This window comes from Diadema setosum, chromosome 1 (genome assembly GCF_964275005.1).
Source record: "Diadema setosum chromosome 1, eeDiaSeto1, whole genome shotgun sequence".
Classification (NCBI taxonomy): Eukaryota; Metazoa; Echinodermata; class Echinoidea; order Diadematoida; family Diadematidae; genus Diadema; species Diadema setosum.
Window position 1 is genome coordinate 30397103 of NC_092685.1, and position 14606 is coordinate 30411708.

The 14606-nt window shown below is 35.6% G+C and overlaps 1 protein-coding gene across 1 annotated transcript; it reads left to right on the forward strand.

Annotated features, from left to right (window-relative positions):
* Positions 1–3811: 3811 nt before the first annotated feature.
* On the forward strand, positions 3812–14067 carry LOC140229592 (uncharacterized). Its single transcript, XM_072309839.1, has 8 exons — positions 3812–3918; positions 7113–7322; positions 7866–7997; positions 9074–9166; positions 10013–10119; positions 11673–11738; positions 12868–12933; positions 13897–14067. The coding sequence occupies exons 2-8, from the start codon at positions 7115–7117 to the stop codon at positions 13993–13995; spliced, it is 771 nt and encodes a 256-aa protein (XP_072165940.1). The 5' UTR covers positions 3812–3918; positions 7113–7114; the 3' UTR covers positions 13996–14067.
* The last annotated feature ends 539 nt before the right edge of the window (positions 14068–14606 follow it).

Sequence of the window (14606 nt, forward strand, 5' to 3'; positions counted from 1 at the left end):
GTGGGTTATCATACGAATACTACGTTTCTGTAATTTATGAATACGATCAATATTTTTCTTTGTAGGAAAATTCCAAACAATACTGCAATATTTTATGTGAGCTGAAACAAACGAATAATACAACGTCTTTAAAATTTTCTGTGGAAGAAATTATTGTAATTTATACAGGACACCAATACTTTTCGATATAGTTGAACATCTATGATTCAAATGAGGACTCTAGGACAATTTATCATCTATGAAAACACCTAAAAATTTTACATCATATACTCGTTTAATTTCCTCATCTCTATACATGTACATCAATTTGAAACTTACGGTCAATTTTAGTTCTTGTTCCAAATAATATAAAATTGGTCTTATTAACATTCAAAATCAATTTGTTTACCGACAACCAATTACTTATACAATCAAGTTGAACATTCATATCATAAAATAATGACTGCGGATCTGTGCCTTTACAAAATACACTTGTGTCATCTGCAAATAATATATAATCTACATCATATCATAATATGCTGAATGCGGCAAATCATTTATATACAATAAGAAAAGAAGAGACCCAAGAATAGACCCTTGTGGTACTCCACATTTTATTTCTTTAAGTTTAGATGGGACACCATTGATATTTGTTGATTGTTTACGATTTGAGAGATAACTTGTAAATGATTTTAATGGAGTGTCCCTTACACCTTGAACATAATTTTTGTAACAAAATAAAATGGTCTATAACATAATGATAATAATAATAATAATAATAATAATGATAATAATAATAATAATAATAATAATAAAGGGCATTTATATTGCGCAGCTACTATAATAATACACTCTACTGCGCATTACAAAATAACATACATACAAGAAATTCAAACATAAAATACATTACTTCAAGAGATGACTTTTTAACCTGACCTCAAATGCTTTGATTAAATCAATGAATACAGTTAACGTATATTCTTTATCATCTATAGCCTGATTTATTTTATTGATCAGTTATAGTATTGCCGTTTCTGTTGAATATCGCTGTCTAAAACCATATTGATTTCTAATGTATAATTATGTTTATTCAAAAATTCCATTAACTTATTATTAATACATTTTTCTAATATTTTCGAAAATATAGGCAATACTGATATTGGACGATAATCATTCACATCAGTTAATTTTCCTTTTTTATGTATTGATGTGACTAGTGCAGTTTTCATTTTTTCAGGGAAAGTATACCAGTACGCAAACATTCATTAAAAATAATACATAGTGGAACACAAATCAATGAAATAACATATTTTACCACCTTGATATCAATATCATCAATACCAGAGCTGATGTTGCTCTTCATATTATTAACTAGTGTTATTATTTAATCATTTCTCAAATCATCTCTCAAATGCAATATAAGTTCTACCTTTTCCAGTCCGCACGTGCGTGTTTGTGATGTGTATAATATCCACTTTGCCATCGCTCATTTCTCCTGGACAATTCTTCAGTATTCGTGTTTTCATCGCTCTCTATCCAATCAGACAAGTTAATTATTGAAATACAGGTATGATATTTTTAGCATTACACCGTGGCTCTGGGTAGTGATGAAATATACTGCTGTTTTGTATTTTTATGTTTTATTAAAGGCAGACTAACTGCTGAATAATAAACTAATCTCATGAGAACATGGCAATAGGAAGACAATACGCAGTCGGTATAAACGAATATTATGCATATCACTCTGAAAGGCACCCTTCAAATTGTATATGGCTGACATTTACGTCAGTTCTTCAGCATTGCAAGAGAATGCCATTAGTCTTCTAACAGTTATGAAATTGATCTATTCAGTCATGATTGTGTTAAATGATGTATAAAAGACGTATCATGGAAACATTACCACGCAAAAACAATTAGCACTAGTTCGAGACGGACAGTATCATAAAATTATGTCACTTCGAATGTTTTGATATTTTTATGTCTGATACTCTGAAAGGCGTTAACCCTTCCTATGTTAATGAGTCAAATGTGCACAATTCCACACACACACACCTCTGGGCAGGGAATGATATAAATACATATATAAATATATATATATATATATATATATATATATATATATATATATATATATACATATATACCGGACCCAGACTTTGGAATAATTTAGATAATAGTTTAAAAGATTATCCCAAATTTGTTACATTTAAATACAAACTCAGAAAATATTTACTTTCTACTTATAATCTTAGATAATTTAAATTGTTTTGATTCATGCTTGAGCCTTCACCTGTCCTGATGTCGCAGCACTTGGCGTATTCTGTGTGCAGACTTCTCTTCTTTCTTCTCTCCTCTTCCTTTCCTGTCTTTTGTTCTTCGTAGACTTGTATTGTTACCGTCCTCCTCTCGGTACTGTCTCGCGTCTTACAGTGTATACGTGTGGGTAATCGAATGTGTGTACGAACGTGTTGTCCTTGTCATATTTTCCCGGTACACGTGGTTCAGTGAGCAGTGTCCGGGCACTAGCATTGGTATTCTATATTTTTTCCCCAACCGGTGTATCTCAAAATAATTACATGTATATTGTTATAGAATAGTATATAATTTACTCATTATTTGTCTAGCGATCCACGTCCGACAAGCTATGCTTTTTAGTGGATCACTATTTTCCATAATCGAATTTATTTTCCGCTCTCCCACGAAGTATTTATACAGTGTTTTCCTAAATATTGTACATGTTATATGTTGTTCTATAATTTGTCTCGTATATATATTACATGAATCTTTTGCAAACGTTTGAACAATATTTCATCACATGCATACTTTGTACTATGTTTTTTTGATTTTCGATGATTGGAAATAAACTATGATTGAATTGAATTGAAAATTGAATTGAATATAATGTACACGTATATACTATGTATATACATATAAATATATAGTATAATGTAATATATATACATATTACATACATACATATATATTATATGTGTGTATATATATATATATATATATATATATATATATATATATATATATATAGAGAGAGAGAGAGAGAGAGAGAGAGAGAGAGAGAGAGGATTTAAGTTTACATGTTGGTTCTACTACACAATATAAGATGAAAGAGGGGACCGGTAAAAATTCATTATTAACGTCCAACAAAGTTTGATGTTTGCACGTAATTTTCAACACGTCACATGCTCCTCTTTCAGGGTTACACTCAATCTGAACGAAAAACATCTACACACACAATCGCACACAAAACATAGCAACGACCAGGTTGCAAACAGCTACATATTACTCTGAATGTCAAGGAAAAGAAATTACTTGAGATGAACAAAACATCCTGTGTTTTCCAAGTTATCTTGTACAAGGCTCTGCTTACATAATCCCTTAGGCTATACTAATGTCTCACCAAGATAGAGTGTGCTCTAATGCACATTCATTTATAGAGTGTCAAAATAAAGCAGATTTTGTAGCAGGTGGTTTTCTATACACTAATTAATCTCTAGAGCATCGTATTAGCGAAATGTGTCATACACGAAGTCAGTGTTTTTTTGCTATCTGTGATGAGCGTAATAGCTGTGGACTAATAATATATAGATGGAGTGTGTGCGTGGTGGACTCGCCTCCAATGCGTTCATGCATGTCTTATACGTGGACCGAGAAGCGCATCTGTAATAAGATGACGTCACGTCGTCACCGTGGATAATGTTGATGATGCTCGGGATGCGTGCGTCCGGGGAGAAGGAGGAATGGTTATAATAGTGTCGTGCGCAATTCCTACGTCTCGGGGCTTCTGAAAACATCCTACGTGTGCGCCATCCAACAGCATTGCAGTACCTGCTTTTGAGCAAAAATTATCACACCGTCTCGCATATTTTACCTTCAAATCATCAAAAAATCACTGTTCTCACCGCGGGCAGGCATCTTCAAGCAGTAAGTATATTTCCATATTCCTATTTATGTGCTACGTGTGTTAATTTCTGTCTCCTTGACGTGAAAAAAAAAAATGTACACTTGCATTAAAATGGAAGCTGTTACTCTGTTATTTGGACATTATTTTGGTTGTCTGTCGATGAAATCCATTGAATTTCAAGATCCTGATACCAGCCTCTCCACATATTTCTGTGACATGACAAATTGAGTCCTCTGCTATTTATTATTTGTTTTTGTTTTGTTTTTTGTTTTTTGCCGTTGTTGAAATCGATTTTCCCAAGTCACCGCCATTCGTCCATCTGTCGGAAAGTGGTTGGCGTGGAGCGCGACACATGCCCTACATAATATAGCACAAAGCGCAATATACACGTATGATGCTGAATTGCACAATATGGCGGTCAAATTCATTCGCCATTGACAGGACTCGATTAAAACTGTATGCTCCATCACACGGTAATTTGCATAAATGCTACCACTACGTAATCTCGTAAGCCAATTCGACCTCAGAATCTTCACAAATCATTAAATTTATTATTTTCACTTTCAAAAGCTATCATGTATTAAGGATTCACCTTGGGCAAAATTTGGTCTTGCGATAATCATGTAAAGAAGCCGTTTCTTGGATGTATTTATATCACTGCTGTTAGTGTGAAACAACAAACAACATGCTGTCCTCATTAATGTTGCTCTAGGCATGATAATGACATGTATCACAGGGGCCGCGGAAGGGGTGCACGTGCACACACACACACACACACACACACACACACACACTACAAACCTTCCGCGGCCCCTGTATCACAAGATGGGTCACTGCTGTGACAGATGGTATAATTTCAACGATTTAGTGTGTTTAATGATGGCAGTCAAACAGCGCAGTATTATGTCAGTTTATAAAGTGCAGTACTTTTATCGCTGTGGTGAAGTGGTTATCGTACGTGTTCTAATTACGAGAACTTTCAAATAGTCATGTGTAAAACCTGACGTTACAGTCTGACATTGTCACGAATAATTGTATAAAATTGTAATCTATCTAAAGTTCGTTTGAGTCACATCTAGTCATTGAGTTATATATTTGCTAAGTATATTCTTGTCAGAGACAAGTTAAGATGACATGCCGCCAGGTGCCGCAGATGTCTTTTACCAAAGTTTTACCTAGCTTTGCAATGGGACAACTTTTCAGAAATGTACATTAAGAAATATACATAATATGTGAGCAATCGATCCCGACCGAAACGTATAAGCGGTATCTCATTGTGAAACATAAATATGTAGGGGGAAAAATCAAGTTTGAGGTCGACGTTGCTCTCTACTTTTTCCTTTAATGAAGCTTTCGCCGAGTCATTGTCTCCATGTCATAATGTGCCCTGATGTAGTAAGTGCAATATAATACAATAATGATATAAATGTTCTGAAATAATAACTTTACACAAATAGTGTACTTCATCACAGTGTTGGAATCTAACATTATCTCATCAACAGAAACGTGTTGTGTATCATACCAAAAAAAAAAAAGAAAAAAAGATTCAATTCCTGTATCATACTTGCGAAGTATAATAATCATACTTCACCATCATTTTCCACATGTAGTATAATGGGTACAGTCATACATTTAGCCGATTTAGTGTTATCTGGGTCAGCATATTATATATATTTGGATGTTATCAAAAGAATAAAGTAACTGAAACAACTTCTGAATTATGTCTACTTTCTAATCAGGTGTCATAGGTATGGTAGCAATGATGACATTGTGTGAAATTACCTGGAGCAAAAATAGTTTGGTTAAATCTGGGACGTCTTGCATCACAGCAATGTGCGGATAATCATGTAATACCATGTACAGACTCATGATCTGTCAACAAAATGTTAAAATGTATAATGCGGAATCGTCATGACTGCTGTTCTTTACATACAACGAATCATACTCATATTATGAAAAAAAAATCACAAAATCATATTCCATGATAGAATGAATATGATTTGGTGAATATATCTGTGTATGATATTGCACTTATTACGTCATGGCTCATTATACCACCCAGACATTTATTATTGTAATGTGTGTTCTCTTTGTAGATCCCGATGAAGGCCATAACATGCCATGACAAAGCTTGATTATGTTTGATGGTTTTCTGCTTTGCTGTTCCATTCATATACACGGGACAAGATTAGTTTGTATAGGAATTCATTGTCATCCATTAATCCTGTCGCTCCTGGTTGCCGTTTTCTTTTTCATTTCGTTTGAGGCTCTCAGTTTGTAAATGTGATGATAATTACGACAATCTCATTTCATTGGAATCTGGAAATACCCAACTACACAGCGTACATGATGATTAGTAATTACCCATGCTCTGAAGATGAAAGCTTACAAATACATGGCATTTTTTGGAAGACTGCTTTGCTTACGCCACACTTTGTTTCGATCGGAATTACAGAAACATAATACATTGTATGATGAAAATTGAATCTACGTTATATACATCACGGGAGGCGACCTCTCAACGTTTGTATGAAATTTCATTAATATCAGTTGGCATCAAATAACATTAAGGTTTGCATCAGGAATAGATAATTGTAACTTCCTCTGGTATCGCAAAGTGTGGTTTTCATATACCTCTTTTGTTTTCATCCTTTTCTGCTTGGTTGATAATAATACGTATGTTCTGTGGTGGACCTTAATTAACTTCGATTTCTTGACTAGTCTGCCGGAGAGCATTTTACGCATTGCATTTGCATTCTCTCAGACATTCTTCTTTTTCGTTTAAATTTTCACGAGTTTGTACAATTTTCATGTCCTTTTGTCCTCCATCAGAAAATGTGCAATAATTATCATCATCTGCTTGCAGCTAGTCAGTGGTTTCAAAGTGAGAGCGATTAATATAAGCCATCTATCGCGGCGCCACGGTCCATGCACGTGACAGATTAATGTGCAATTGGTAAACTAAACGACATAAAACATGTTTGTGCGTCACATCCTGTTTAATCCTTTGTTCTGTATCTCCCTGACTTCAGCCTCGTCTTTCACCTGTTTGCTTTATTTTTGCTTTTCTTTGTTTTTTTTCTTTTATCTTAACTGTTGTTGTTGTTTTAATTTGTTTGTATTGTGTTTTCGTGTGTGGTTTTTGTTTTGTTTTGTTTTTAAAGCAAATCTCTCTCATCACTTATTCTGTTTGTGGGCGTTCTCTTCCCCACAGGGATGCTCTACGTCATCTTGAACCTGCTGCTCCTCGGGGCTCTTGTCGGGAGTGAATTCGTTGGTTTGTCCCTGAAGGACAAGCTCGCCTTGAAGGACCTGCTCATGGGAGGCAACTACTACGATTTTCCCGTCGGCCCGTCACCACGTGACCTGGAAAATACCGCCACCAACTCGAAAGTTGTGATTCCCCCGCTGACATTCATCGCTGGTTGGTGTCTTTTACTTTCATTAATATATTGTCCACAATAGGGAGATACACACGCATGTACACACACATACACACACACACACACACACACACACACACACACATACACACACACACACACACTCTTACGCACACGCACATACTCGAGTACACAACACACACACACATAAAAAAGTGTGAATGCAAAGAGGATAAACTCCATTTTCATTTTTTCATTATTAGTGCATCATCAATATTAGAGAAAGATAAAATCTTTTCAACGATACTACAGTCATTATAGAACAAGAAATATTTTTGAAGATATTAATAAAACTATCACATGGATTATGATGCTTTTCAGCTGCTTTTATCTTAAAATATATGCATGCATCATTATATTCATGTACATGTGAATATGTCCGAGATATTCAGATTCATCAGCTTACTTTCAAATGACTTTATTCATCTGCTCATATTATTGTTATCCTGTTTAAAATATGTACCTGTATATAATATGCATCTAACATGATTACTAGAGATGTTTCTGCTCTTTACCCTGTTAAGGTGGTGCTGGTGAGGGCGTCCAGCATCTTGGAGCCGAGGGTGACATCCCCAACAGGCAGAACCCGATACCGGAGGTGTCAAGTCAGTACGACAATCCTCCCAACCCTTGCCCGCAGCTGGAGGATCTCACCAGTAAGACCATGGAGTTCTGTTTAATTTTTTTTTTCTTGCTGTGAGTTTTCAGACTACAAAACTGTATCACCTCAAGCTGCATATTCAGGGCCAAACCACTATAATTTTACACCACAATTGTCCAGTTGTTGTTTTTTTTTCAGGAAAGCGTTGGAGAAATGCGATTTTGATTTGCTTTCAGACTTTTAAAAAATAATAATGACAAGATGCACGATCAGCATGAAACCTGTTACTGAGCATCTGACAGTCGAATACGGACTTCTATTTCATGTACTGTACTTATTTGTTTTTACTTTATTACATCATCTAATATGCCTTTTCACCTACTTGCACAAACGGCTATTGTTACTTTGAACTAATGTATTTTTTTATATGGAAAATAATGTGATGAAATGAAATTCAGTGTTAACTCCTTCTTCTTGGTCAGTTCTCTTTAATTCGTGAAACAAATAAACAATCGAATACAATGACGAGAAAACGTCCGCATGATTACCGTTCATTTCCTGTAAGTTTCTTCATTATGCAATTTTCTTTCTTTAAATGAAAAAAAAAAGAATCTCCTTGTCCTGCCACACAAATGAATATTATCTTGTTTAATTGTGGGTAGAAATTTGTTACATTCATGATAACTTACCATTTTCACGCCTTGCAGAAAGAATTCATTGTATTTGCTTCCTTGGCAAAAGATTTTGGAAGGTGTTGCTTCATGCGATAAAAGAAGAAGAATAATTTGATCGTTTGTAAATGATCGTTTGTAAATGGATTGACATATCTGTCAGGAAAAAAAAAATCACACCACTTTGTATTTTCTAGTTCTTAATGTCCCACTTGGCTTCCCATGGAATTAAGTATTGTGGAGATAAAATGATTCATTACCACCGTGTACGTCCCACCCCCACTAAATATTGACCTTTGGAGCGTCAGTATGATACCCGTGTGTCCTCTATACCGTGGTCTCAAATGATTTATGAATATCAATAAATGCAAAATTAAACTGTAGCAGAAAAGTGATCGATGTCTTATACATCCGTTTCTTCTTCGATGAATGATTCATGAGTCTATCCATCTCTTCAAAGATAAAATGCGTGTCTACTCCAAGATCCACCGCCACCAGGTGTGTGCATGCGAGAAGGGCTGGGACGCAGGAGAACGGAGAGACTGCTCCGAGGGTAAGTTGATGCTATGGAGTGGTGAAGAGGGTATTATTTATGCGCCATGATCCCTGTGCTCCACTAGGGGAAGAGAGCAAAGTTCCTCTAGAGACTCTTTTTTAACCCTCTATTCCTTTTATTTTTTATATTTTAGAAAGTCTTTTGTATATTCATATCAGCCCCACTTTAGCTACTATATTTTGCCAAGACGATGTCGGTCACCAAGTTCCCTTTGATCAATTTCACAGACTTCTTTTTTTTTTAATCAATGATTTCGTGATTTGAGTAAATACAGTTGTTGATGTCGGGCACATATCGTTATGCTTAATCAATTGGTCTTATACAGACCTGTGTCAAAGAATGTATGATAGGTTAGATTATTTACCGCATGGGAGGGAAGGGTTATCTTTAATGTCCTTTGACAATTTTATCAGGACTTTTTTTTTTGTTTCAAAATTTAATGTCCCTCATATTCGTATGTCACTGAAATAAAATTACATTTTATGCATGATAAAGTTCATCATTTTCAATATTCTCGAGCTGCAAGAAGTCAAAATTTAATGTCCCCCATATTTGTATGTCACTGAAATAAAATTACATTTTATGCATGATAAAGTTCATCATTTTCAATATTCTCGAACTGCAATAAGTGTGGAAGAGAGGGAAGGAGGTCATATTATCCCACATTCTAGAGCGAGTTTTACAAAACAAGGCAAAACACAGATTGATAGAGAAATGAATTTGTGGGTTCTTTAAAGTTTTGTGTTCATCACTTTCGTACTCCACTCATATGAATGTGATATTGTTGTTAGTATCATTGATGTGCATTGCTAATTTCTCAGAACTTTTTGTCACAATTCACAGCTCCTAAGTGCTGTCTGCCTAACATGCCCAATGATGCAGAATTCGTGAACAGATATCAACAGTCCACTAGATCTCTGAAGAACAGGCAAATCTTCTCCCAGACCAGGGTCAGTATTAAACCTGCGTTTTCAAGTTATCTCTGATAATTTGAATCAAATAATGCAAGAACAGAATTGCTTGAGTGAAAGTTTCATTAAGTCAGGCAAAAGAAAAAAAGAATTATTGTATAGAATTCAGAAGTTTGTATGTATTTTCCCTACAGGAAATTGACATTGGTCAAAGTTAGATAATTGTGCATCCTACATAAAGTGACAACTGTAATAATCTCGCAAGTTTCTTAGTGCATTCAGAATTCAATTTTGTCATTTTCCATTTCAACATGAATTTGGAAAGAAATAATATCCTTATAATACTTTCACATCTTTGAAGTTATATTTGTAACGAACACCTCAATGAACTTATACATGTACAGGGTGGTATTACAATTGATACTGTCAAAAAAAAAAAAATCTACGATAGATTTGTTATGCAAATATTTTGAAGGAAGAGGTGAGACACGGATTTGTCACTGCTTGTCTGATCATTTCAGGGCCGGCGCAGTGTTTTCAAAAGTGTGGGGGCCTTCTTCCGGGTTTCATGAGCTAACAAGCAAGCAAAAAAAAAAAAAAGAATAACATGTCGGCTCATCTCTTCTCCCCGTCCACTTCCGGGTTTCTTCAGCTGACAAGCTAAAAAAAAAAATTTAAAAAAAAAGTCCTCAGCTCATTCTCTCCCCTTCATTTCCGGGTGTTTTCACCTGACAAGCAAAAAATAAGGTCTTCAGAGAAAAAACATAACCTTACCGCCGCCATACTTAAAGATCTCTCTATTTCTATTTTAGTGCCACTTTAACACGTACTTCCGGATTAAAAAAAGTGTGGGGGCCCAAAGTGATGACACCTTATGTATTCCTTTGTATGGTGCACAAAAAGTGTGGGGGCCCGAGCCCCCACGGCCCCCACGGCCCCCACGGCTGCGCCGGCCATGCATTTATGCATACAATTTCAGATTAATGACTAATTGACAAATTCTCCTCTACAATTCCATAACAATTTTCTAATACTTTTTCGCCATTGATATTGACGTCAAGTTCGATTATCATTCTTTTTTTTTAGAGTATCTTTACTAATAGTTTGGTTGATATGGCACCGACAAGTTTCATAGGAAGATATCTCTCACGCTGACCAATGATTGACTATCTTTGTTTTGAACTATAGCTTGTACTAGCTTATAGGCACCTACGAATTTTTCATGAACCAATTTTCATACAATATAGGGGAAAAAAAGAATATCATAGTATGATGTCATTGGGTATCCCGTGCTACATATTATCCTATGTCGATGAAGTTGCAAAAAATGCTTACTTGTTCACTTTTATCATGTATTCGTGTCTTTCTCTTTTTCAGTTCCACTCCACGTTTCAGCAAAAGAGTAAATCAAACGGCAGCTTAGGCGAAGCGGGATAAACTTCTTACTCCTATTAGCATTGTTGTTCTGAAAAGAAAATCCAACATGATAGCTGTCTTCAAGAGCATTATTATTGATTATAGACATGTTATGACTAATAGAGAGGTGATGATTATCCCAAGTTTTAAATTCTCTCCACTCTCTGTACAAATAGAATAAGTATTCCACCGGAAACAAGCGGGCTGACCACTCGGCCAAGAAAACCCCTGTCTACAAGAGGGTAAGTAAATCATTTTAATAAATGCTACTCTTTCTTTTTATTGCACTTTAAGCGATAGGAACACCTTTTAGATTTTCCCGTTTTCTGCATGCTTCACTTTTTCTGCGTACTCCACCGATACACCACTCAAAGTTATCTTCTTGTCATAATATTGCTATACATAATTATGTAAAAACAGAATTTGTGGTTATTGTTGTTCGGGTTTAATCTAATAGTACTCTCTCTAGAAAAAAAATATGAACTTTTCATTTCTTCAGAGCGCTAATCACATGCATGAAGGCATTCCAGTACATATTTCTTCTCTGTGCTTTCTGCAGACTGTAACACATAAAATTGTTGACCAGAAGTATATCATGACTCCATTTTCCAACAGTTGAAAACATTGTCTAACGTTCTTAACCCGTAGCGTCATCAAACAAAAATATAGCGGGTTTTGCAGATTTTCTTTCTTGCAAACATCAAAATTTATCAGAAGTAACTATTTCAACAACAACAAAAAAAACACACCAATATATTATCATCATAGGGGTAGTTATTTTGTCTTCTTTTTTTATTTGTAGATGTTTTAAAAAGTAAATCTCTTTCGGAATGTTATCAACCTCTATTAATTCCCTCCCTATATTCGTAATGCTGAGATTGTTGATAAGTTTAAATCATTGTTGAAAACTTATCTGTTTACTCAATCCTAATTTTTTTTTTTTTTTTTTTTTTGCTGCTGTATCATTTGTACATAATGCTGAATTTGACCTCATTTTTTTTTTTTTAGGATTAATGCGCTTAGAAACATCAGTATTAAGCGCTATATAAGTGTTATTCATTTTCACTATCATTATCTATAGGGAAATCTTGGAAGTGAATTACTCTCATTGCGGAAATTGACACAATGTAAAAAATGGAATCCCTTCTCCACCGATGAACATGTTACCCCTTCCTCAGAATCAATGAATAAGGAGGCGTGAGCGATGGACGACCAACAAATTAATTATTGGCATGCATGTATTAGGTTTCTGTATTATAACAAAGTCTTTCATATTCGTAATAACAATATTGAATGAGCTTTGTTTTTTTACATTCAACACCTTTCTCAAATGTCTCATGTGTCCGTCTGTTTGATTTGCTCACTGTATAGAGCGCTAATCCATTTCTGGAAGGCAACATGCTCAATAACGTAGCCAAGAAATCTCCAAATATGATGGTAAGGATCGGAGCGTTGTCATTGTAAAAATGCCCTGTTCATTTCATTTTAATGGGGTCATCCCATCTAGTGACTTCGTCACCCACGAGTCATACGGCCCACGAGCTTGACAGTTGAAAAGGTCCATAAGTCATACACTCACGAGTAATAGCCCCTACAGCCCACGAGGCCCATGGACTCTACATAAGACCAACAACTTCGACATTAGGTAAAAAAACAAAGGTCGACAAGCTCGACACTACGCACATAAGTCTCCATGATGTAATTTCCGGCTCTTTTTTGCGTATATAGTGTCTAGGTCGTGCTCCTATAATTTGATTTTTGTCGAGCGCATGAGCCTTATTTGCCTAGTGTCTACAGCTCGATACTTATTTCAATTGATGTCGAGTTCGAGAGCCTTGTTCACTTAGTGCCTAGCTCGTGGGTTGTATAGCTTGTGAGCTGTGTAAATCGTGGGTTGTGTGATTCGTGGGCAGTATGACTCGTGTATGGGCTGTATTATGACTCGTGGACAGTATGACTCGTGGGCTGTTATATGACTCGTGGGTGTTTAGCTCGTGACGTGCACCCACATACTGGTGGCTCAATTTCGAAGATTGTCTGACTTTGTAGACTGAGCTGTAATAGTGTATAATGATGTTCAAATGGACGAGAAACAGTCAAGCATGATTGTAATTATTTTCAACCTTTGAAAGTTACACACAGTCACTATCTAGAACACAACTTCGCATAAAAATTTTCTCGGAAATTCTATTTTCACACTATACTGTCTGAGAGTTAAATTGAGTGGGATATAAAATTTTGCCGGAAGTCACTCATTTTCTAATGCTTTGAAACATTTTAATGTATGATGCATGTAGAAGACGCAGAACGCGTTCTGCCGATAATGAGAGTGCAACTTCCACTCGAATGACATGATTTTATTGATCTCCCACGCATTGCGCTTTCTTCTATCCTCCTCAGAACGCATACGTCAACCCCTACATCTACAACCAACCCCGCCTGCACTCCGTGGTGGCCAAGAAAGCCCCACTCTACTCCGGCTCCAAGCCAGTGATGTAGACGACGAAATGATGGTTGCATAATAATCAGCATTGATTTCCTCCTTCACCGTGCTAAGTTTTGTTCAATTTAATCACCAGTCATGCATTTTGTTTGCGGGGGGGGGGGGGGGGGGTAGCACCGGACCACTCATTTTTTGTGTGTGTATTTTCTCGAGGAATGTGCCGTTAATTTTGTACATGTGTAGGTTCAAAGGAAAGCCGACACTTCTTACATCACTCAGTGACACTTAATAAAATTTCTATGATAAATCGGTGAAGGAAAAATAAGGAGGAAATGTTTTGAAATAAATCAAGAAATCTTTTATTTGACCTATTGCAATTCTTGTCCATATTCTATTTCAGTGATTATCATTCACTTTGTTATTGTTTTATTTTACGTGTTATTACTATAATTATTCTCGTCATTCACCTTTGTCATTATTATGATGATAATGATGAATATAATTCTTGTTGTTATTGCTTTTACAAACATTATTATCATTATTACCTATTAATTTTTTGATGTATTTATTTCTATGGTTGGTAGGCCTACTATTAAAAATTTCGGTGCTTGGTCGAAAACACAACAGGGGTGCTCGTGCAATATGCATTGATTCAATTCGGTAAGAT